This window comes from Topomyia yanbarensis, chromosome 2, assembly GCF_030247195.1.
Source record: "Topomyia yanbarensis strain Yona2022 chromosome 2, ASM3024719v1, whole genome shotgun sequence".
Taxonomy (NCBI): Eukaryota; Metazoa; Arthropoda; class Insecta; order Diptera; family Culicidae; genus Topomyia; species Topomyia yanbarensis.
In genome coordinates this window covers 365,648,245-365,673,985 of record NC_080671.1, presented here as the reverse complement: position 1 = coordinate 365,673,985, position 25,741 = coordinate 365,648,245, and the positions used below count along the sequence as shown (strand labels likewise).

At 42.0% G+C, this 25,741-nt stretch overlaps 1 protein-coding gene across 1 annotated transcript; it reads left to right on the top strand.

Annotated features, from left to right (window-relative positions):
- The first annotated feature begins 1,623 nt into the window (after positions 1 to 1,623).
- On the top strand, positions 1,624 to 13,328 carry LOC131684442 (zonadhesin-like). The gene is made up of 3 exons (XM_058967310.1): positions 1,624 to 1,706; positions 8,883 to 13,044; positions 13,105 to 13,328. The coding sequence occupies exons 2-3, from the start codon at positions 8,883 to 8,885 to the stop codon at positions 13,275 to 13,277; spliced, it is 4,335 nt and encodes a 1,444-aa protein (XP_058823293.1). The 5' UTR covers positions 1,624 to 1,706; the 3' UTR covers positions 13,278 to 13,328.
- The last annotated feature ends 12,413 nt before the right edge of the window (positions 13,329 to 25,741 follow it).

Below are 25,741 nucleotides of genomic sequence, written 5' to 3'. Positions count from 1 at the left end.
TGAGAAGAAAATATCTTTGCTGGACAGTCTAAAGCAATCCAATACTTTATAAATATACACCAGCTCTTAGAAATAATATCATTATCACCTCGCGTTGGTATAAAGGGTGTTACGATCGAAAATTGGTCAACTTCAACTTGACGCATTAAAAAACCTGTACACGCCTTATTTTTAAAATGTAATGATTGGTGTTTGTCGACTGGTTACGGAATATGCACAGGTATTTAACGGCCTTTTTGTGGCCTTTTTCAAGGGAAAATCAAGATAGATTTTTCCTTGAAAAAGCCCACCAAAAACGGCCGAAACGTCGGACAATCAAAAATTAAATCGTTTGCCTAGAGTATTGAGGCTGAGAATGGCGTCCCTGTGAATTTTAAAATGTATGTATATAGAATCATGCCTACTGTTTGATTCTGACATTTGAATTTTGCTCGCGCATCGCGAAAATCCAGACTACTCGCATGCCAAGTTAACGAAATTGTTGAATGTGGCCAAATCATCTCTCATCAACGTATAAAAGTAGTCATTTGTCGGAAGTCATAGTCATCCAGGAAGACTGGATCAGGACGAAATCGAAAACCGAAGGCCGCAAAAACACTGAAGATAGTGGTCAGCCAACTCAAACCTATCCGTCCGATATATCGCAAGCAAGCTGGGAGTGTCGTCTATAATCATGCATAGAACTAAAAAACGAGCCGGACTATCGACATACAAAATAATAGGAAATCCAAATCGTGACGATGAGCAAAATACGTCGGTCTGAGAACAATTGTTGCAGTTGTACATGAAGATGCGGACGAAGTTTGATTGGGTGGTATAGCATGACGAAACTTACATCCAGGATAACTTTAAAAGGCTTCCGGGACAGAAAGCCTGTGGCTTGAAGAGCGACATATATATGCATATATGCATGGCAACCGGGATCATCTACCAGGAAATTTGAGTGCAGTGGAAAAACGTCGGTTGCCTTTCGTCAAGCAACACAGTTGTGCCGTTCTATTTTGACCGGATTTAGCATCTTGCCATTACGGAAAAAGGCCATGGAGTGGTATGGTGCGAACATCGTCCTTGTGGTGTGCAAGGCCATGAACCCACCCAATACGCCAGAGCTCCGCCAAATAGAAAAATATTTAAAGAATACGTAAAAGGCGGTTGTCAGCGTGATGTAGTTCAAGACAAACTGGTGTTCTACGGCGTGACTGTGCAAAACTAAAACGGAAGAGTCGGCAATTCACGTTCGCTTTAAAGGAGGCTTGAGCGAATGTTTTTTTTATTCTGTGTAAGTTGAACTTGAAAAAGAAACTTGATTTGATTTTTTAATAAAAAGTTTTACCGATTTCCACACATTCTCGCTTCACCAATTTTCGACCGTAACACCCTTTAGGTAATCTGGTATTTTTAAACAGATCATTTGCATGTCCTTTTTCGTTTACCCACTACCGCGAATAAAGTGATCGGTTATCATCACCTCCGAGCACGTTTATGTAGTCCAATACATTTGCATGAGCATAACTTTCAACGTTTCTTGGAACGGTTCGGTTCGTATCAGCATAACCTGGCCGTTTTCGAAATACTGATAATACGCGTTATGCCAAACTGATATTACCACTTTTAGTCTTTTTCAAGAGTTTGCTTCGTCAGGATGTTGTAATATTTGATTGCTCTGGCATTGAATCTTTATATCAAAGTGAATTAACGGATTGACGGTAAGTTTTTAAATTAATTATAATGATTATAAAGTTAAGAATTATCTGGAAGTATACGTTATCTGAAAATAGATGGACTATCGTTTATTGTTGGATCTCATTGGAAATAGTGTTAATCGAAATCAAGCACATAAAAATAATTTCATAAGCTGTATAACACCATAACACTAATGATTTATGTTTTGTGTTACGTAACATGGCACCATATCAGTTCAAGTATAGTGAATTAGTACTAAAAATGAGCAAGCCTCTGAGGTTAAGCTTTAAAAAAATTATTTTTAGTGACGAGTCTGATAAATAATTTTTGTGTTCATTTGAATCTCACACCATGACTGTAAAGTAAAACTAAAAATTTACAAAGCCACGCCCATTTCGAGCCAAGGTTTCGAAAAAGTATAAGAATTAAAATTACAATTCGATTTTAGATATAGTTACACATTTCTGCCACTAGGTGGCATTGTACGTGAAGATACTGTCGAAAAACATAACGTGATCTAGGTAGATCCAAAAAAGTTACAAGCATAGTATAGAAGCGATGTCTGACCTAAAGTGCAAAGGATCAAACACACCAATATACCAGAAAGAGTATCTATAGTTCGTCAATTGGTTACGATACCTTTGCATATCAATGATTCATTAAAATATCAAAAGTAAACGATAATTAGTCACAATTCCTGTTTAAGCTAAAAATGCATTTGTGCACTAGTGTGCTAAATTTGTCAAATTATTGTGTAAATTTATAGATGTCGTCAATTGCGTTAAGAGGGTCTCATCATCAGTGACTCATAAATGATTTATTAGGATTTTTTTAACAAAACAGAGAAACAAATGATCTTTTTCGTATTGTTGAACGTATATTTATTCAACAAAAAATAAGGTTTTTTTTAATGTGAAAATTGAAAAAATGGCATTTATAAACAATCTCGCGTAGCAGCTCGCCGCGGACAACTCCGCACAAGATTCAGCTCGTAATTTTTGCCCGAAACAAAAGATTGAAATACTTCCTTATTCGGAAGGTATTTCTGCGACTACGTACAACGAATGGATACACCCATACATTCGGAGTAGCCGTGGCGAATCCGTTCGCCAGAGGTGATTTGGTGAGAAGCAACTGAAGTGAGAGCGGGGTGAGTGAAGCCCCACAAATGCCAAAAGTAGTGGCAGCGAAGTGGTTGATGGAGAACCTCCACACATTTGTAGATAGATGGTGCTGACAAGGCGCTGAAGTTGAGCAATGTATCGATTGGATGGTTGAGATTCCCATTGAGAGCCGCCCTTCGAGGGAATAAACAAGCGGTGAAATGTTTCAAGTGTTTGTGCTTTTGGCATTTGGAAGGGGCTTGCAAAGTTGCACTCCAGCGGACAGAAATGACCATTGGACGGATGACTTTAAATGCCCTGTCTACAAGAGGGTGACTGCAGGCCAGTGGTAATGGAGATAACCCAGATAAATCTGAATCACTGCGATACGGCACAGCGGTGGCAGTCTACGTCAGAAACTATGTGTGACGTCGCTTTGATTGCAGAGCCGTATCAAGTCCCCGTAATAACGGTAGCTGGATGACGGATAGAACAGGAATGACTGCAATACAAGTTATAGGCAATGATAGAACGCTCATACAAAGGCTTCGTGATCGCCAAAATCTACGACGTCTTCGTGTGCAACTGTTACGCGCCTCCAAGGTGCACAGTGAAGCAGTAGAGCCCAATGCTGGAACAGTAAGCCGAGCATTTGATCGACCGAAAGCCTGTAGTCATTGGTGGTGACTTCAATATCTGGGCTGTAGAGTGGGGTAGTAGAGTAAACAACACAAGAGAGTATATCTTGCAGGAAGCTCTAGCGAAGTTAGATATACGATTGGGCTATGAAGGTTCCGTTAGCACATTTTAAAGAGACGGGAAGGAGTCTATCATTGACGTCACATTCTGTAGTCCTTCACTGATGGCGGACATGAATTGGAGAGTATTCGAGAAGTATGCCCATAGCGACAAACAGACGGTTCGTTGCCGAATCGATCAACGGAACCCTGTTGCAGCACGGAGAAGGGTGAGCGAAAGTGCAAGACGAAAATCTTAAACAAAGAGCTTTTTGTGGATGTATTTCGGCTGGACAGCAGAACTAAGAACGTTAGTGCGGCTGATCTAACAAGAAGGAGTGTAACGCCATAATACCACGGAAACTGGAGCCACGCAATAGACGGAGTCCAGCTTACTGGTGGAACGAGACGCTCAGTATGCTACGCGCTACTTGTTTCAGAGCAACAAGGTGAGTTAACGGAGTAATATCGGAACCAGGTAGAGAGGAGCGCAAGGCAGCGTTTCGGGAAACTAGGGCCGCTTTAAAACGTAAGATCAAGCATAGCAAGTCAGATTGCCACAAGAAGCTGTGCGGAGAAGTATTCGTCAATCCATGGGGTGACGCATACCGAGTCGTGACGGTGAAAATGAAGAGCCTGTCGATGCCTACTGAAATATGCCCGGGTAAGCGCTAAAGATTATCTTTGAGGGTCTCTTTCCGTAGTAGGGCTCAATTACGTGGCCTTTGACACTGTACGGCGAAGAAGAAGGAACAAACACGGACGATCGGCAAGTGACTAATGATGAGCTCGCAGAAGTATCGAAGCAACTGAGATCACAGAAAACCCTCGGTCCGGATGAAATACCAACCATGATGCTGAAAGCTGCTGTCCTGGTACACCCGGACATGTTCAGGATGGTGCTGCAGAAGTGTCTAGGTGACAAAAATTTGCTCGAAATGTGGAAGGTAGAGAAGCTGGGGCCACATTATGCAACCAATTCGACTCGACTTTTTCATACAAGCTTGCATACAATAAACCTTTCGTTTCGAGATGCGTAATGTCACCCCTGGTGTTGCTGCCAAAGCCAGGGAAGCAACCGGCGATCCTATTTCACATAGGCCTATATGTGAGCGTGGTCTGTCTAAGATGCAGTTCGCTTTCCGCAAAGGAGGATTGACAGTGGATGCAATTGAGACAATTGCTCGAGCATGCATGCGGAGAAGGCATCTAAGCGGAGGCGATGAGGAGATCGATACTGCGCTGTGGTCACGATGGATTTGTAGAATGCATTTAACAGCGCCAGTTGAGGAGCCATCCCCGCAGCGCTGCAAAGAATGAGGATCCGACTATCTATGTCAGATCCTGAAGAGCTACTTCCAGAACAGAGTGCTACTGTACGAGACAAACGAAGGGCCGAAATCAATGCGAGTCATAGCGGGCGTTCCTTAGGGCTACATTCTTGGTCCAAGTCTCTGGAACGGAGTGTACGATGGGGTCTTGACAGGAAAGTAAAAATCGTGGGTTTCGTTGACGACGTGTCACTAACGGTGATGGATGAGACACTCGAAGAAATGGAGGTGTCGGGGACGGAGACAATAGACGCGATCAAGAGCTGGATGAATTGAGTCATGACGAAGATGTTGTTGGTTAGCAACTGCAAAGTGGTTCATCTGATGCAGACCTACGCCGGAAGGCACGTGATTGCATCGAAACGTGCACTGTAGTAATTGGGAGTGACAATCGACAACCGGTTGAGCTTCAAAAACCTCGTCGGCTATACTTGCGAAAGGTTGGCGAATGCAACGAACGCAATAGCGAAAAACATGATAAACGTTAGCGGTCCAAAAATCAGTACGAAACGTCTGCTATCTACCTACCTGGGGTGTGTCGCTGAAAACTAAGCGAAACCGCAAAAAGCTGAATAGGACATTTCAGCTGACAGCCGTACGAGTCGCGAGCGTTTATAGAAAAAATAGTCGGAGGCAGTATGCGTTATCGCCGGGATGATCCCCATCTGCATCACCCTGGTGGAGGTTATGGAGTGCTACAATCGGAAAAACATCAAAAACTTGAGAAAGATGGTGAGAATCGATTCGATTGCGAGGTGGCAGCAGAAATGGAACAATACGGAGAAGGGAAGGTGGATCTAACGGCTCATCACAAACCTGTTGACGTGGGTCGGGCACGCAAAGTCACTGACGGGGGTCGGAATGTGAGAACGTTCAAGAGACACCGTGGCCTTGGATTGTTCGAGGTTCGAAGTGACACGCAGAGAGATGCTTGAAACAGATGGTTCGGACATCAACCCGGATAGTGTCGTCTATAGAATAACAAGCGACGTGAACATGTGGAACGCGGTTAACAGAGTGTTGTCGCAGACCATGGCCGGTTTATAGCGGAAATGGTGTCATGAACAGCGAGCAAACAGCTTGGGGAAAGCATTCACCGCCTGGAAATTCTTCACTGGAATAGGCTAGATCTACCGCCGAGGGCTAGTCGAGTAGACTGCGACAGAGCAGCGGGTATGGATCGTAGGGACGCTAGCGCTCCACCCGGAATTGCTGGACCGGCCACGACACCCTACCGGTTAGTCCGGGAGAAATATTGCGAAAATCAGAGATGAATCGGTAACGGAAGAACGCCTTTCGTGAGGGATACACCGCCGAGGACTAAACTGAGTGGATCGCGACGAGACTCCACCAGTCGTGGGGCTTCGGAGCACCAGCTAACCGTACGCCTTGTTCCACCGGAATTGCCGGACCGACCTATCCACCGGTCTGATTGGCTCGGCTTCAGTAGTACTTCTCTCGCCGGGGAATTCTCCGTCGGAGTAAGCTAGAGCCATCGTCGGGGACTAGATCGAGTAGTTCGGGGGCAAGTTAGGAGCTGAATAGCTCATCGAGGAAGTGATGCTAATAAGGGTTGCGGGGCTGAATGGCACTTGGCAGGGAGCCAAAGGGGTTAGGAAGTTGAGGTGCACAAGGGAGCCTAAAGGCTAAGTTAATTAGACAATCCGGAGTTTGCCGCCCAGATTGTCCTCGTAGGGGAAGTGTACTAATTCTCGACCCACAGCTTTCGTACTGCCATACAGAAATGGCCATGTTGTGTGGATGGTCGAAAACTGGTGGTGTGGCGAGGAGTTCTGACCCTATTGAAAGAACTGACTACAAAGTAGTAGTTAGACTATAATCCTCGAAGTAATGTCGTAAGGTAGTTCGTGGAAGGAATCGGGTTAGGCAGCAATAATAGTTGTTTTAGCGGGTCAAGATGTGCGTTCTGGAAACGTTTTCTGCATCTATGTCGAAATATTACGCTAACATTATACATCCAATTATTTCATATTTTGAATGCTGACGTAAGTACCAATACTTTATTAAAAACTTATTATGGTGGTGGCGGGTAGCGATTATGTGTTATCTTGCTTTAGAGGCATTAGTACGATCACTATCATCAATACGATAAGCATCTGTTCTTCCTTGGGCGTCATCATAGGCCAGGGATCACATATAGATTGGTGCTTTGGGCCGCAGTCCCAAGGGTTGCAGGTTCGAATGCTGCCTCTGGGATGATTTATTCATGCGATTACTTCCGATTAATTCGCCATTTTGATCTGTCTCCCCTTTTGAACCACCAGCCGCAGCCGAAAATCTTCAACAGTAAGAATTCTGAAATCAGCCGAAATCTGCAATTCAAGCTTGTTGGTGACCTGCTTTCAGGAGACTAAATATCAACACCGGGAGCGAAGAAGATTGATAGAATGCGGCCGTCTCGGTGGACTGACTACTTTCGTTATTATGTCCAACTTCGTGCTAGCCGCGACGCCAATTGGACAAAATCGATCAGCTAAAAAAGTTGAAAAAATGCATTATGCAATCATCGAAACATCAGTCTATTTTCAACCATCAAAAGCATCGGTCACAATACCCAGTGTGCTCCTGCTTCTGTCCGAGCCAGTGCAAAGCGAACGAAAAAAACAGTTACTTGTGTGCATTGTCCGAACAACAAAGGATACCGTTATTTTTATTTTTGTGTGATCCATCAAGATGACTGAGTCTCATCAACAAAACGTGATTATTCGGCCTAACACAGTGGCCATTGACTTCAGGTCTTTTCGCATAAGACCAAGTATTCGTGATGTGGAACATCTGCTGAAGGTGAAAATGCAGCTTCGGTTTTCGGAAGTCACCTGCATACAGCTTGAGCACGTCAGGCATGCGGTACTGATAACCTTCAACAAATTCGCCCAGGCGAAAAGATTCATTTCCCAGAACAACTTAAAACACGTGCTTATTTGTGACAACGCAGAAATCAAGATCCCTGTATACTTGGATAATGGGAATATTGAAGTGAAATTACATGATTTATCTCCACTTACTTGCAAAGTGGCAATTAAAAGATTCATGTCGCATTATGGAGCAGTGGAATCTATTACGGAGGACACATGGAGAAACTACTTCCCAGGTATTTCAAATGGCGTCTTTGTGGTGAGAAAGCGGGTAGACGAACCCATTTCCTCCTACCTTACCCTGCAGTACAACACAGAAGAGGGTGATACCATTACACAGCGAACTCTTTGTACATATCAGGGACAAACTAATACGTGCCAATTCTGTGGACGAACGGCGCACTACGGACAACCCTGCCCAGAAACTGCTAAGGAAAGCTCAGTTGCAGAAAATAATGCCAATACCCAAGCCCCAATATCTTTACCTGAACCACAATCGGTTGCCAAATTTGTGGCTGCCGTTAAGGCAATAATGACAACTGCAAAAGCTTCAAACTTAACAACTAATACCACCAGTGAAGAAGCTACCACCAAGGATGGAGTGTTCACATTCGGAACCCGCAAGGACAAGAAGCCAGAAAGAAGATCTGATCGCGAGTATCACGGCAGTAATCAAGATGATGATACCGACGTAAGCAACAACGAGCAAACATGGGTAACCACGAAGTTGGTGAAAGAAAGAACATTTTCCCGACGCGAAAAAAGATCTGCGCTCGCAATAGCAAGTTGCGCGCACAGGATCTTACAGGCTCAAAATAAAATTTATTGTTATTTTTATTTTTACTTCTTGTAAATATGTAAAAGACCCATGGCTCCTCTAAGCTAACGAATTGAGCCGTGCCAAATAAATAATTTAAAAAAAAATCATCGAAACATCCATCTCCAACGATTAAGTTCAATTTTTCTCGAACCGGAACTTCACTTTGTCCGAAAATTCGTTGTTCCTTAAAAAGTCTACTCAAACTCTAGAATATGAAATTTGAACTCACCTCTGATTGAAGCCTAAATTAATGCCATCTATTGCCTATACATTAGAGTTTTAGTTTCGCTATATAACTGATCGTTTCACTTTATTTTATTTTCGAATTCAAGATGCAGTACACCTCCGCAGTACCACTGTCGATTCTACTGCTATCAATCGTACTCTACGTGGAAGCTATAAACTTGAGGAAGTGTTCATCGCCCGGATCTGACGGCTCGAGTGCTGCCAAAAACCGCACCAGCCGACAGGCACTGCCGTGCGGCTACCGTCCGCCCGTTGTGCAGAACATAGTCTGTCCTCCTGGTAGCCAACTGGAAAACAACCGATGCGTCCTCCGACAATCGTATTGCCCGGGCGGCTTCCAGCTGGTCGGTAGCTCGTGCGTTGGACAAACGGTGTGTCCACCTGGGTACATCCTTTCCAACGGTATGTGCCACCGTCAATCCGGTCCGTCGAATATTGTCGCTTGTGAGTTGAAAACCGAACTGCCTAGCTGTGGCGAAGGCTACACGTTCACAGGTAGTCGGTGTGTACGGCAGGAAACTCGACCATTAGAGACGACCAATAAGACATCAGCGAACATTGCACCTTTCACCTGTCCCAAGGATTACGTGCTGAGTCAAAATCAGTGCATTCGGTATGAACGTGAACCGGCTAGCTGTTATCGCGGGACTTTCCGACTCGGGGACTGTGTAATCGAGGCGAAATGCGTACCACCCTTCACAATGGATGACTACGGTCGATGCGTCAAGGCCACGGAGAAGTTCGCATCATGCCCTAACGGAACAGTGTTTGCCGAAGGCGTTTGCCAATACCCAAATCCTAGATGTCCCTCTAATTTCACTCTCACCAATGGCCAATGTGTACTGGAGCAGACTGCTCCGGTTCAGTGCGATGTGGCTTCAAAACTGGTAAATAATTACTGTGTCATAGCTGAACCAACGTGTCCCGCAGGGTTTACCCGGATCGCGAATCAGTGCGTTCAAACAAGACGCGATCAGATGAAATGTCCCAGTGGCAGTTTCATTCATGACAATATCTGCATAGCGCAGGAGGTCACATGTTCGTTTGGCTATGAATTCCGAAATGGTTATTGCGTAAAGCGTGAAAAAGTACCCATTCGGTGTCCGTTAGATTCTCGTCTGGAGGGTGAAGCGTGTGTTTCTAAGCAACCACTCTGCAGTCAGGACTACGAATATGATAGAAGGTATGGTCAGTGCATTAAGCGGGATCAAAGGCCAGCAATTTGCGACAGTGGATTCGTACTACGAGACGGGCAGTGTGTTAGTGATGTTAGTTGCGAAAATGGTTACACGTTTAATAATGGTGAATGTGTGCGTGAACAGACAAGTCTGATGCAATGCCCGGCAGGTAGCACTTTGCAAAGCGGAATGTGTGTACATTCAGAGCCTCGATGTGATTTTGGATTCGAGCTAACCGGCGGTGTTTGTATGAGTCATGATAGAAAAGCTCCGATTTGCCCGGATGGATCGTACTATCAGGATGGTTTTTGTCGGCTTCGGAACGTAGGCTGTCGTCCGGGATTCGAGCTGAAAGATTCACAGTGTGTTAAGGAAAGTTCAGCTCAGCCGGAATGCCCCATTAATTTTACCTTTAAGCGAGGTTACTGCTTGGCAATGCCACAGTGTAACCAAGGGTATGTTTTAGAAGCAGGAATTTGCACACAAAAGATTATAGGAACAATTACTTGTCCACCGGAATCGAATTTTGAGAATGGTGTATGTGTCAGTGAAGCCATCGAATGCTTAACTGGATTCAATCTACGGGATGGTGTATGCGTTCGAGCCCATGAAATAAGTCCTACTTGTCCTACTGAGGCGGAATACTACAACGGAAAGTGTCAGCTGCGAAAAACGACTACGTGTCCATTCGGATCTACAGTTATGAACGGAGCATGTCGCTTGGTTGAAACAATCCCTCCGAGTTGTCCTAGCGGATACTACTATCAAAACGGTGTTTGTCACGGAATGATGCTGCCTCAACTGCCTCAACTGCCAGTTCAACCGCAGTATCCGTCACCATGTGGAGGTGGTTGTATGCAACCTCAACAACCATGTGGTTACAATTGGATGTGTGACGCTCCACAAAATTGTGGACCTTGTGGTCAGCAAAGCTTCCCGCAGTACGGCCAGAATACTCAGTCGCCAGTTTGTCAAGCTGGTTACGAAATGACTCAAGGTATGTGCACACGAACCTACTACGTACCGATGCAATGTCCAGTGGGTTATAGCCTCGAAGGTAATGAATGTGTCTACAGCTATCCAATGACTTGCGAAGCTGGGGCAACAATGGAGAATGAACGCTGTATTCGATACGAATCAATGCCAGGTAACTGTCGAGCAGGTTTCTACATGAAAAACAACCGCTGCATTTTCATGAATCCAGAATGTAGCTTGGGCTATAGCTTAATCAAAGGAAAATGTGTAAGAATATTAGAGCAGCCTTCGACGTGTCCCCTTAACTCTAAAAAACTTAGGAATTTCTGCGTTGCACAGCCAAAGTGCAGAACCGGCTTAGAATTGCGCAACGACGTCTGCTATAAAGTGGAGTACGATGTGACCCACTGCCCTTCGGGCTATGTAGTGCAGGACGATTTCTGCGTAGCAACCTTTCAATGTTCAGAAGGATACACGTTCGTGAACGATTCCTGTGTGCTGAGTGTACAGCGCTCTTCGAAGTGTCCACCACAAACTAGGCAAATAGAAAATTACTGTGTTGTTCCCGGACCTACATGTGAGCCAGGGTTCGAGCTGAGAAAAGGGCTATGTACCAAAATATTCCGCAGACCCATTGTCTGCCCGCCGAACAGTCGACTGCAGCAGGAACTATGCGTTTCTTCACCGAGGTGCACCCATGGGTACCAAATGATTTCGGGACAGTGTACCCGATCCGATCAGGTTCCCGCTCAATGTGCATACAATTTCTTCATAGATAACGACAAATGCGTTTCGAAGGATGTCATTTGCCCGAGTGGTTTCCACGTAGATAGTGGTGAGTGTGTTAGCGAAACCTATGAAGCTATATCCTGCCCGGTGGGATCAACACTTCGCGATAAACTGTGTGTTGTGGGACAGCCGGTGTGTGAACCTGGTTTCAAAGCGGAGAAAAATCAATGTGTTCAGCACATATATGTGATGCCACGCTGTCCACCAGAAACTGTAATGACCGATAATCTCTGTGTACGAAATCCAGCTTGTCCTCCGGATTATCGCTTCACAAACAGCCGCTGCGTCAGACTGTCATATGCCGCAGTCAACTGCAACACAGGAACACTAATAAACGGGAAGTGCGTAGCTCCGGGTCCGCATTGTCCAGACGACTATCAGTTTGTTGACGATCGGTGCATCCTGAAGGAATACACTAATCCATCCTGTCCAGATCGTTCAAAACTTCAGGAGAGGTACTGCGTTGTTGATGTTCCGCAGTGTCCAGCTGGGCATAAGTACACTAATGCTATGTGTTTGAAGATATCTACGATAGATGCTACATGTCCTACAAATTACACAGTAAAACACGGTCGGTGTATTATCGAGCGATACACCAGTGAACACATCTGCCCGGAAGGTTTTAGTTTACAAAGTTCTATGTGTGTGAAAATGTTGTTTGCCGAAGCCAATTGTTCCACCGGATTCATGCTAGAGAATGGTCAATGTGTGAAAAGAGTTTGCGATAATCCTGATCTTCCACCTGCGCAACCATATTCGAATGCAGTTAGTTCTCCATTGATTAAATATCAGGCTCCGGTCACCATCACGAATAGCCCACCACCGCCAACATCAGACATTTCAAGCGGCGATTCAATGGAAACACATGCTTATCCAAGATCCAGTTCTAATGATTTTGACTCATTCTTCGAAAATATCCCCAGTTCCAATCAGATTAAATACGATTGGTATCCAGCTTCTACCGGTGAGGCAACGATAGTGCAAAAGTACGAAACGGTTACAGCCGAAGCCCAGGTGACAATGCGTCCTTCTGTCGTAGTCGAACCCGTGACAGTTGGCGAGCCTAGTGCTGAAATGTACAGTTGTACGGTATACTCGCCTAGGGTCTGTACCAAAACCGACGACGAATGGGATTGTGTTCATCACGAATTCGAAGATGTCCAGACTCGTTACTGCCGGGAGGATGGAGATCACATCTACCTAAAAGTAAACAAATCTGATTATGACGAAGACAACGAAGTACTGATTATGGCAGCCGTTGAGTCCATAGTTGATGACGATGAAGATGACTTTGGGGAGGAAATCGGTAACTAAGATATCTGTTATGCTACCAGAACTAGCTAGTCAGTTTTTCGACTATTTTCAGATTGTTCCGGCTGCATCTACGGTGATTACCAGTGTTCAAAAAGTTGCTACAAGTATGATTGCGATGACGAGTGTCACTTGATTGACGTTAATGATTTTTGCGGGGAGATTCCCAAACCGGACAAGGGTTGCACGTGGGAAGAAGGATGTCGAGGAAAGAATTGCGAAGATTAAATATTTGTTTTTCGATTCACTATAGATTCTAGTACGTAAATGTTCATAAAACCAAGTACAATTGAATAAAATAAACAAAAACTTTTTTACAACAGTCAATCGTATATTCAACCACCCAACCAGACGTCAATATAGAAAAAGACTCGTAACAATTGTTTACAAATAGTCAAGATTTAAATATTCAAATTAACCCTCTGATCGGTGTTTTCTACCAAATTATGCCGTGTTAGATTGAGTCAGATTCCAACACCAACTGCTTTCAAAATATACGTTCGGATTCGTACGATGACATTCGGGGCGATAAGTCAATTTTTTCAGTCCGTGTAGCGTAACGCTATAAACAATAATACTAATCCGCTTTCAAGGCTTTCTCGTGCGTTCTCCACCTCTTCGATGTTATGCCATCTTTGGCGCCTTAACCGTTATTCCAACAGCAGAGTAAGAGCAATGTTTCGTTTCTTGTGAGCTGTCTGGATACCGTTATCCGAAATAAGTAGCGCTATTATATTACATTTCCCATTCGTGGCTCTCGTCTTACCAACGTGCAATGGGCAATAGCCACATGCAAAATTGACTTCCCCTGACAATGGCTCGCCAGGCAAATGATATGACTGGCTGCGAGTCTTCTACAAAAGAATATATGTACCAGTTAATCGGGTAGAAATTGACGGGGTAGTCGCCGATATGAGTGTTGGCTGTTTTAAAGACCCCATGATTCAGCCAGTGAGGATACTGAAATGCAAACTTTTGCATTGAGCATTAGCCGCAGCTGACGGGAAGAGGACGTATGTTGTCATATTATTAAGCGTACCATTTATATGTTAACCTTAATATTAATTATACTGACAACGCTGCCAACCTTTGTACTTCCGCTGTCTTAGATCATTCATTCCAATAAAGACTTCTGATGAGTTAAACCGTGGTTCTTTGTGACTCTTTATGGCAAAATGCCTGGAGAAGTAAACTTGGAGATTGATGTCAATGTCCCTCCAGTCATTCAGCAACCACGACGCGTGCCAATTGCGCTACGAAACCAACACAAAATCGAATTAAACAATCTTCTGGAAAATGGAATGATAACAAGGAAGTATAACCATATGGATTGGGTGAGTAATAGACTGGTTCAATTTTTGACTTTTAGCTCCACCAGGCTCTACTCATTCTTTTTATGGCCCTTAGTAATTGTGCAAATTTTGGTACCGATCGGTTGTGTACCCTCCAAAAATTTCAAAGTTTATATGCAAATTAGTATGGAAAATCGGATAAAATTGAGAATAAATTCTTAAAAAATCACCTCAACAATCAATTCATGAGAACATTATATATTTCTAAAGCTATTCTTCTACTGTACACATTCGTGGAACATTGTAAGTTTGTAAAAATTTGCTGAGAAAAACTATTAACTAAAGAAGCATTACTTAAAAACAAGTGGTTTTTATTATTAATCATAGCAACCCTGTTTGAATAGATCCATCATTATACAAGTGTAAACTAGGCTTACCAAACACCGCTCCCGTATCAATGAGGTATATATAGGTGTGGTAGAACACACGGTTTGCTAGTGTTGGCAACCAAAAATATGTAAACAATCCAGAAGCACAACGGGTCGACGTCATAGCGGTTACACGATTCAATGGGAGCGGAACGACCGCTATGACGAAAGCAAGTCGATTTATACTGTGATCACTCACACCACTCATGTAAGATTTATCTTACGAATACCAAAGTGCCATCTTCGCCAGACCTGTATATACGACATTGCTCCCGTATGGCAGATGCAGCCATTCAAACAGGGTTGCTTTGATTAATAATAAAATCCACTTGTTTTGAAGTCATGCTGCTTCTTCAGTTAATAACTTTTCTCAGCGAATTTTCACAAGCTTACAATGTTCCACGAATGTGTTCAGTAGAAGAATAGCTTTAATAATATATAGTGTTCTCATGAATTGATTGATCAGGTGATTTTTTAAGAATTTATTTTCAATTTTACCCGATTTTTCATTCTAATTTCCATATAAACTTTGAAATTTTTGGAGGGTCCGTAGACACAACCGATCGGTACCAAAATTTGCACAATTACTAAGGACCATAAAAGGAATCAGTAGAGCCTGGTGGAGCTAAAAGTCAAAAATTGAACCAGTCTAGAGTAACCTTCTTTTAGTTCGACGAGGCACAGGGGAAAACCAGTCTCTTCGTATTTGCTTGGATCCGAGACCACTCAATAGGGCTCTGAAGCGTCCTAATCTACAATTTACGACACTCGATGAAATTCTTCCAGAGTTAGGACAAGCCAAAATACTCTCGACAGTGGACGACAAGAAAGACATTTGGCATGTCGTACTCAATGAAAGTAGCAGCAGATTAACATCGTTCCGGACACCATCCGGGCGCTATCGTTGGCTACGATTACCTCTCGGAATTTCGTCAGCGTCTGAAATATTTCAACACAAACTACTGGAAATTATTCAGGGTTTGAATGGTATAGAATGTTTGGCGGGCGACCTGTTGATATTTGGTCGCGGGAAAACAATTCAAGAAGCATTAGAAGATCATAATACTAATCTTCAGAAACTGTGAATAATATGAAGCATAACAGGTCCAAGTTAAAACTTTGTGAAACATCCATCAAGTTCTACGGACATGTTCGTTCCAATCAGGTATCTTCCATAGCTCACTATCCAGTCCCGTCAAATCGTTTCGAGCTCCACCGATTTGTAGGAATGGTAACATATCTCAGTAGATTCATTCCGAATTCGAGCGCCAACTGCATCAATCTAAGAAGATTGACTTCGGAAAAAGTTCCCTGGGTATGAAACATAGCTTAAAATGACGAGTTTTTGAAGCTCAAAGGTCTCGTTACCGATAGTACGATGTTCGTCAACCATTAGTAATTGAGTGTGACGCTAGACTCTATGGACCAGGCGTAGCTGTCGTTGGCTATGCGTCTCGAACTTTGTCTAGTACAGAAAAGAACTAAGCTCAAATCGAGAAGCAGCTTTTGGCGATTCTGTTCGCGTGTACTGGATATAATCAACTAGTTGTCGGAAATCCAAGAACCATTATCAAGACGGACCATAAGCCTCTAATAAATATATTCAACAAATCTTTGTTAACTTCCCCAAAACACATGCTGTTGTACCAACAGAGAAACAACCTCGAGATTTAGAGTAAACAGGTATAATACGCCCCCCTTAAGTAAAAATAGCTATATTTCACCCTTCGACACTATGATCTCTGCACCAACTACTCTAATTTATTGCTATAATAATTAGAAATTAGTACCCGTTTCATTTTTTATTAAAAACATCCTGATACAAGTATTATTAAACATTTTCCAAAGATGCTTAAATTCTAGTTTTTTCTTCCACCTAGGGCAAAATGCCCCTGGTTGCAATTTAATATGCCCCACAACAATGGGTGAGGCGTTTTAGCCGGCGATGAGCTGTTTTGAATGCATGAATAATATATAGTTTTAAGCCAAGCTAAAAACTAAGATAGTAACTATAATAATATAGTAAGCTACTTGAAATAGTTCTATCAAATCCGACTGTTTCTAATTGGTTGTAATGCTATTGGAAAAAGTGGAAGCATACATAAAAATAGCTCTTTTGAATCTTTTGTGAATATTGTTGTTTTGCAACATATTAAAAATATCAAACTAACTTAGTAAGTTGATTTCATGAAACGATACTGTTATCAGTCATTCTTACTTTTTAGATAATTCAAAATCCTGGGAATTGAAGAGGGACATTTTGCCCCGATGGGGTGTATTACACCCTTTTACCCTAATAGGTGACAGGTAAACAGAACGTTGTCCCGAGCCCCCTACGACGACGAAGCAGTGCCGTTTTAAGTTCACTTGGGGAACCTGGGCACTATTGAACCAAGGAACTCCTTTCATTGAACAGGTGTAAACAGATGTATAGGGGAACCCGGGGCTATTCGGACCTACTTAAGCAAATCGCCCTTTTAGGTGGATAGATGTGAGAATATTTGCCGGTCAAAGGTCCTAGTTGTTAGTTTGAAACCTCAGCTATATTTTGATGCCATAAAAGGCTCATTTACATCACTCATTGGCAGCGCTAGGCGATGATTTGCAAACCTCTACGTTTTTCCCAGCCCGGGGACAACTTGACAGCTCCCATATATTGAACTTATAGGCAATTTTTGTGGTGATTTGGTGATGTCATGGCGGCTCGAATGGAACAAAATTTAATAAAGGCGCATCCCATCTATTATTTTCTCCATCTGTAAAAAATGAACAATTTAAGCATTTCACCGAATTTATTTCGCTGATAAAATTAGAAACTGTCCTCGTTCCACCATACCTTAACAGAACCATAGATTCTATTTTGGATCTGAAAAATTCAAGAAAAATATTTAAAAATTTAGATTTTTAGATTTTAGAAAATCTTCAAGATCGAACCAACATGAAATCTTCCGGTAGAAGCCGTTCCATTAGTTTTCTGTCGAGCTGGAGCCCAGTAAAATGCGAAACGAATTCTGAAGGGATCCGTACCAGAACCATCACAAAATCTTCCGGACAGAATTATTGTAAAAGTCGAAAAAACTGTGGCAAGAGTCGAACATAATTGTACATTTCTGGCAGCATTCTTGCTAAAACCGGGCACTACCGGTTTGCTGCCTGGTAAAAGCGCACAAATTCTATCCAAAGCCAATTTTGCTAACTGTGTAGAAAATCCTACATATTTTGTTTATATTTCCAAACAAAATTCTAGAATTCTTGACGTTCTGGATTAATTTAAACACGATGTCATAGGTTCACTAATTGCTAGGCTTGGTGATTTGATTTCATTGGCCAAAATGTTTTTCATACATATTTCTCGGGCAAAAAGCACCAATGATTTACCGATTACATACTTCACACAACAATAAAACTAAAAAAATAACGACTTCCTGTTAAATTTATAATAAGATTTATGTACCTTGCCGATAGCTTCCAGTTGGGGAAAAATTTATTCTCTAATAATTGTTTTCTTTATCCACATTTTGGAATACGTTTTTTTCTAAATGTTGTTCTTGCTGCATTGACGGCGTTCATAACACACGTAACGAAATACGCTTTTCTCTTGAAACTTTTTCGTTTCGTTGTTCGTGGTCCTCGTACGGAGAAGGCATACTAGCGCCACCATCAAATCAGTGGTACATATATGAAACAAGCACTATCTGTCAAGTTGTACCCGGGCTGGTTTTTCCATCCTTTTATAATGTAGGCGTAATTCGGACCTCCCTACGGGGCAATTCAAACCGTGATTTTTCTTTAATTTTTTTGCAATGGAATTATGTTTACCAATAAAATATTTATAAGAGAGACTCTTTAAGAAGCAAAAAAAAATAAATTCATTTACAAAAACTTAATCTGGTATATCACAGCTGTCGATTACCGACCCATGTATTTTCTTTGCTGTAGCGTGTGCAATGGTGTGCGCAGCCGTAAGCCGCTGAACGGTGGTTGACGGAATAGGGGGTCCGAATAGCCCCGTTCGCTAATTTCGCACAAATGTGGTGAGTGTCTCCGAAAATAGCTCAAGCTTTCCAAAACACTTACCTTATATTTTTTCACTTTTATTTGTTGCTTTAATCACGATTTTTCCATTATAATGATTTTTGTTTTGAGAATAGCAAAAAAAACGAAACACGTTGTATCTCCTTTCTACAAAGAACAAATAATCAAATTCAGCTCTCAAAATTAATGTTTCAGAATAGCGGTTCCACGAATATGTACAATAGTCAGAAAGTCTTGCTATTTTCTGAGAAACTGAGGGGGTCCGAATTACCCCCACTGTCTTAATAGCCCCGGGGTCCCCTACTATACGGCTATCTCAACAAATAAGTTTGTAGGGGTAAAATCACCAATAAATATGGAGAAAAAAAAGATTTTCTGAGTAATTGCATATCCTCACAATCATATTGAATCAATATCAGGCAAAAACATGATTATTGATTACGCTACCAGATAGCATTATACATCTGAGTTGATATAAAAATTTATGGTAAGTGATTCTGTCATGCGCTGGACTCCAAGGTAGAGTTACTTGCGATCAAAATGATAAAGCGTCATATCACAGACAAATTCGTATTGCAATTCAAGGATTTTCAAAAAGAGACATCGTAATGGCAATTGGCAAGATAACAGAACATTTGAAGGCTAGAAATAAAAGATATTACGTACCGTTTCTCTTAGTAACATTTGCATAACGTAGTAGCGACCTGACAGAATTGGCATGTGGTAATCTGACCTTCATAGTTGCATGACGTTGTTTGAAGTTGAAGAATGCCTTGGACAAGGAGGAATTATGAGGTAGGGCTAATTTACCATCCAAAATTTGAACGTTGCCTAGACCTGGAAAAAAGGCATCGTATTTCGTAATGTGTTTAAGGGGGTCCTCTTATATGATTGTGCAAAAAGTACCTAATGCATGATAACTTTTTTTGAAGAAGTAAAAAAATTTTCTATTTCGTTTATAGAGGTTATAACCTTAAGGTCATTCGTCTCTTTGGTTTACAAAGATCTCTAATCCTATGTGCGGGATTGGGATTCGAACCCAGGTGAGCTGCGTGCAAAATGATTTAGACATGTGCGCTATTCTGCAAAACGTTTATTATGGTTTCATCTATCAAATAAATTTTTTCGAGTGTAAGGTGTCAAAAATGGCGGCTCCAGCGAAAGGTGTTTTGAAAATCGACCTCATCTGCGGGCACGATACAGGTCACAATTCGTCGTCTACAAGCAGCAAACCAAAGCGATCTTGAAGATTAGACTTTCCGTAGAGGCGCCCCAACCTAAAAAACATGAAAAAATTCGACATAGAAATAAAATGGCGGCCACTTGAAACTAAAGTATCGTTTTTTCACATGATTTTTTTCACTTTGGCCGGCTGTAAAAATCGTTAGATGATCAAAATATTGCGATTTTGTAGGTTACAGCGCCCGAGAATGTTGTCTTCTTTTAGGCAGGCAAAACTCGAAGTTGATTGGTTGAATGGTTCAAAAACGAGAATGCCCGCAGATTCTAAAAATCTTGTTCCGAGAAAGCCACCATTTTAGACGCCATTTTTGACACATTACACTCGAAAATTTTTATTTTATTGATGAAACCTTAATAAACATTTTGCAGAATTGCGCACATGTTTAAGTCATTTTACTGCATCAAAAAAAAAAAATTAAACATTAGGTACTTTTTGCCACAATAATATAAGTTTTAGTAAACTAAACTTGAAGTTTCTTATATCTTGAATATTCTTAATAATGCGGTTTTCACATGTTCAATCTGAACTTGTAAACTTAGAGGCTATTCTATGTCAATAATTGCCAAACTTCGTTAATATAAGGGCAAACGTTGCTAGAGAGCTGTCAGTAACGTATCACACAGTCCAATTCTCACAATGCGGAAATAATACAAAAATAATTGCTTGTTTTTGATTTAGTCCGTTACTCGTTCGTATTACCATTGAATTTTTCGGAGTTATTCCACAGTGATGTAGACATTAAGTCTTAAAGGGCAAACAGTGTAAAATAGTTGATTAACTACGGGAATTACAATAGTACGCAGTTGCACTGTACCGTTTAGATTTGTTTGGGACATCTTGATTGTGAGCAGTACAACGTTTCTGATGTGGTGAAACTGCACAGAATCTACATCCAATTTCGGAAATAGCCAAATATTCCTCTTCCAGTGCGTTTAAATTTAATCCCAGTCAAGGTCATTGGGACTTTCTAAGATGATAAATTCTAGCTTTTCTTCATAAAGGAAGTGGTTTACAGTTTCACTATGAGTTCATCGTCTGACCTAAAGTGACCGTATAGATTTTTCATAAAATTCTAATTAGTGGCAAAAAGAATGGCGTCGTTTCTTTTATGCAATTTCGTTGTGTTTCAATTGACTTTTGAACATTTGGGATTTAACTACTTTGAGATGGCTCACTTTTTCTCGATAGGGCAATGTTCTAAAATGTTTGAAGGTTGACCTCTTATTGAAAAAAAAAAAAACACATTGTTGGTTCCGTACCGGTCTAAGAGGGTCCGGGCATCACGAAAGATGATAAATCTGGCCAACAGTGTAAGGGCTTCGCGATATCTCAACAAAGCGGCATTTCGAGGAGTTTGCTTTTGTAAATTTGCGCGTTGGTGGTCCCAAATTGGATGAAAACATTGCCATATCGCCTTTCCTATCGCTACTATCATTCCGATCGGTTGTCTGGGATACGAATCAATGTAGGATTCCTATAAACTACCTGTTACCGTTTTTGAATACAGCCGTTAGTATAAATTTATATCCGTGTTCAATGTGGGGTCCTCAAAATCTCGGGGCCCCTAGCGCAGGCCCAGTGTGTCCATGCGTGAAGACGGTACTGCGACGAATATGACATCATACACTAAACTAAGTTGAACATCTTTAGAGTATTCCGCCAACTCGAGGATTGGAATCTGTCGAGTTACCTGAGCGTCTCTGATGGCTGTCTGGTGAACATCATTGAAGCAACTACCCCAAATTATGGATTACATAAGAAATGGTTGGCTGAATACGATTGAACGTGTTCCTGTCGACGTTAAGATGTATTACATGTATCGTGGTGAACTTTCGACGCAGGACGGTCGCATTTTCAGAAACGATCGAGTTGTCATTCCTCGTTCTATTCAGCGATCGATGGTAGATAGAGTACACGTAAGCCACAATGGCAACGAATCGACCTTGAAGCTGGCGCCAGAGAACATATTTTGGCCCGGTAAGAGCTCGCAAATTACTGATGTGGTCAAATAATGCATAGTTTGTGCTAAGTATGCTCCTAGTCAACAAAAGCCATAAATGCAAAGACATGCAGTACCCATCTACCCATGGGAAGTTGTCTCAATTGACATATTTTTAGCCGACTATTCTGAAAAAAAAAACAGAATCTTTCTCGTAACAGTTGACCACTATTCCGACTTTGTTGAACTAGATATGTTAAAAGATCTTTCCAGCAAGTGCACAGTTGAGACCTGCCGAGACTATTTCTCCCGTTATGGTAGCCCCTAGTTGGTTATAACCGATAATGGAACGAATTTCGTCAATGAATACATGAAGGAAATGGCGAGAACCCGGAATTTCGAGCACTCACTGTCTGCCCCCAACCATCAACAGCCCAACGGGAAGGCGGAATCTGCAGTTAAAGTCATGAAACGTCTGATCCAGAAGGCTGAGGATACAGGGGGAAAGCTCTGCTACACTTTGGTGCACTGGAGAAACCCACCTAATAAAAATGATCCGGCGGATCGATTATTCTCATGAAGTACCAGGTGCGGAGCACCGGCTTCAATGGACAAATATGTCCCAAGGACCATAGTGAGTGTATCAGAAGATGAGAACATGAAAAAAGCAAAATACTACTGCTATAGAAAAACTTGCGAATTGCCTGCGCTTCAAACCGGTGATGCAGTTTTGGTAGAACTATACCCAGAAACCAATAAAACGTGGACTCCTGCAGTTGTAAATCACAAGTTCAACGAACGTTCGTACGTCGTCAGTGCCGCACTCAACTCAGTTTCATTAAAACATTTGTTTGAAGCAACTAACCTGGGTTAGTGTTCTCAATCAAAAACGACATAACTTATCTACTGACAAAGGCGACTCTGATGAACCCCATGAGCGTAACCCTTCTGCTGCGTCTTGAAGTAATAGTTCAAAAGTGAATTGGATGTAATGTAATATAGCTTTAGCCTCTCATCTCCAGGGCAAATAATAATTGCCTCACATATTAATAAATACTGCCAACTCAAAGTGGAACCGGACGAAGTTGACAAGCACGTTTCGTCTAATGGCTGTTCTTGTCGCGAGCACATACAGAACGATATCGTCGGAGGCGGTATGCGTAATTGCCGGGATGATTCCCACTTGCATACACTGCATACTGGCTGAGGCCGTGGAGCGTTATCAGCGGAGAAATGCACGAAATGCAAGGTGTCTGGTTAGAGCGGACTCGTTGGCTAAGTGGCAGCAAGAGTGGGACACCACGGAGAATGGAAGGTGGACCCACCGACTCATCCCAAATATGCTGGCCCCTTTGGCCGGAGTATGTGAATGTGCAAGAGACACCGGAACACGTGGTCTTCGAATGTCCTAGGTCCGAGGAAGTTCGCCTGGGGTGACAGTTGACAATATCGTCGAAGAGATGTGCATATGAGCGGGCCCATTGAGTAAGCTAGGTCCACCGCCGGGGACTGAATCGGGTAGATCGGGATAAAGAGGAGAGCTAAATGGCTCACGGAAACTAAAATTGGTATCGGATGAAATCAACTGCCAGGGAATTCACAGTAGGGTAGATTCACCACCGTTGACCACCGGTATCTAAAGCAATTCCGACGCTGGGGAACTCTCAGTCGGGGTAGGATAGTTTCTCAGCCGGATCATATCCGTGTAGATCTCGATAAAGTTTCCTGGCCCGAGAAAGTGGGCATCGATGTCAGGAGAAATTCCTCCGTCGGAGAGCTCTCAGTGGAAGTAGGGTGAGTTCACTACCGGGGGGGGGGGGACTATCTTAGTAGATCGTAATAAGGTTGGGAGCTGAATGACTTATAGAATCAGCATCTAAACGGCTCGTTGGGACGAGAACTAAATGGCGATGTAATAGATTTAGACAAGAAGCGAGAGAAGAGTCGAGAGTTGAACCAAAGCTCAAAGGTCGAGCCATTTCATGGACCAAGTGCGGCTCCGAGATAGAGCAGAAGAAGAGGTATGACGAAGGTAGAACGAGCCCCCCTCGAAGTTATACCTTGATGTAGTTCCGTGGGAAGGAAGGGCGAGAGTAAGGAGTGCTTTTAGTGGTCAGGCACGAACGTCTTCTTGGATTGCCTCGGAGCCCCACGGATAAACATCGATTTTGTATGCTATCAAAACGTTTTTTTCAGATTGTTAGGAAACAAGACATGAAATTTCAATACGCGTTCGGAAAATATTAAAAAAATTTAAAAAAAAATATCCCCGATAAACTGATGATTGTTAACTTTAATAGGTGGTCACTTTTCCGGGGCACTTTTGGAATTGTATATGATGGTCATCGTGATCAACGAGACTTCGGTTGGCCGCCAGTGACCTAGAACTGAAAATGCAAGTCGTTTGATACACATTCTGGAGAAATTTTTACCTTAACGCATTCATCGCAGTATCGGTTCGAATAGGAATTTTCTATGTGACAGCAGGCCACAACCAATAATTCCAAAACCGTAAGTCGGATCAGAATGAAACTTAATAGTATTGTACGAGTTTATAATAGACTAAGTTTGGTCCAGTCGGTCGAGCCATCTCCGAGAAACCGATAGATATGTTATTCTAAATTTGGATACTTCCACCGGGGCTTGCGGAACTGGTTGCCAATGTGGCCAAAGAGACTTTGGATGACTGTTAGGGACCTAAAACTACATATCCCAGTAGTAGTGATTACATTAAAAAAAATCATCACAGTTTCCGTTGAAATCAGGATATTCTGCGTGATCGTACTTATCACCCTGTAATTCAGGAACTAGAAGTCGGATCCACACAAAATTCAATAGCAGCTGATGAGAACGTTGTACCTTTCTTTTAAAACTAAGTTTGTGAAAATCGGTTCAGAAAATTCCGAGAAACCGATGTGGATGAATTATGACAAGATTTTCTATGAAACCGTACTCTTCAACTCGTAACTCCGGAACCAGATGTCGGATCAAAATAAAATTCAATAGCAGCCGATGGGAATATTATACCTTTTAGTTTGTAAAAATCGGTGTAGCCATTTCCGAGAAACCGATGTGGATATTTTGTTTTTTTATTATCCGCACATACACACATACATACACACATACATACACACAGACATTTTCCGATCTCGATGATCTAACCCCGTGCGCTCATTTCACACAAAAGTGGTTAGTGTTTTAAAAATATAGGTTTTCACCCAAACAAAAATTATTCCATAAAATAGGAGCCTCAAGCTTTCCAAAACATTTATTAGTCATTTTTTGCACTTTTATTTGTTACTTTAATCGTGTTTTTACCATTATAATGATTTTTGTTTTGAGGATGGCGAAAAAATGAAACACGTCGTATTTCCTTTCTTTAAAAAACTGCAAAATTAGATTCATCTTTCGTTTCAGTATGGTGCTTTCACGAATATGTTCAACAGTCAGAAAGTCTTACGATTTTCGGAGAAATCGAGGTCTGAATGACCCCCACGATCTTTATAGCCCCGGGTTCCCCTATTCAAAGGGCACTTTTTGCGTAAAGTATTAAATATTTAAAACATGGAGCACTCTATGAATTCAAGATATGATTCATATTGCCATATTGTGCCTATATATCTGAAGCACGGTATGTTGTTGATAATACTTATACCAATACCTTTATACCAAAATATTGAGCTTGGATTAAGTTATAAAATATTGAATGTGGTGTTCATTTTGCTCAACTGACTTGTTTGAAAAAAATATATGAG

Excerpts from the sequence above, each read along its gene's own strand:
- LOC131684442 (XM_058967310.1), top strand. The coding sequence starts at position 8,883 with ATGCAGTACACCTCCGCAGTACCACTGTCGATTCTACTGCTATCAATC. Across the intron at positions 13,045-13,104 it reads TGACTTTGGGGAGGAAATCG|ATTGTTCCGGCTGCATCTAC; the intron begins GTAACTAAGATA and ends GACTATTTTCAG.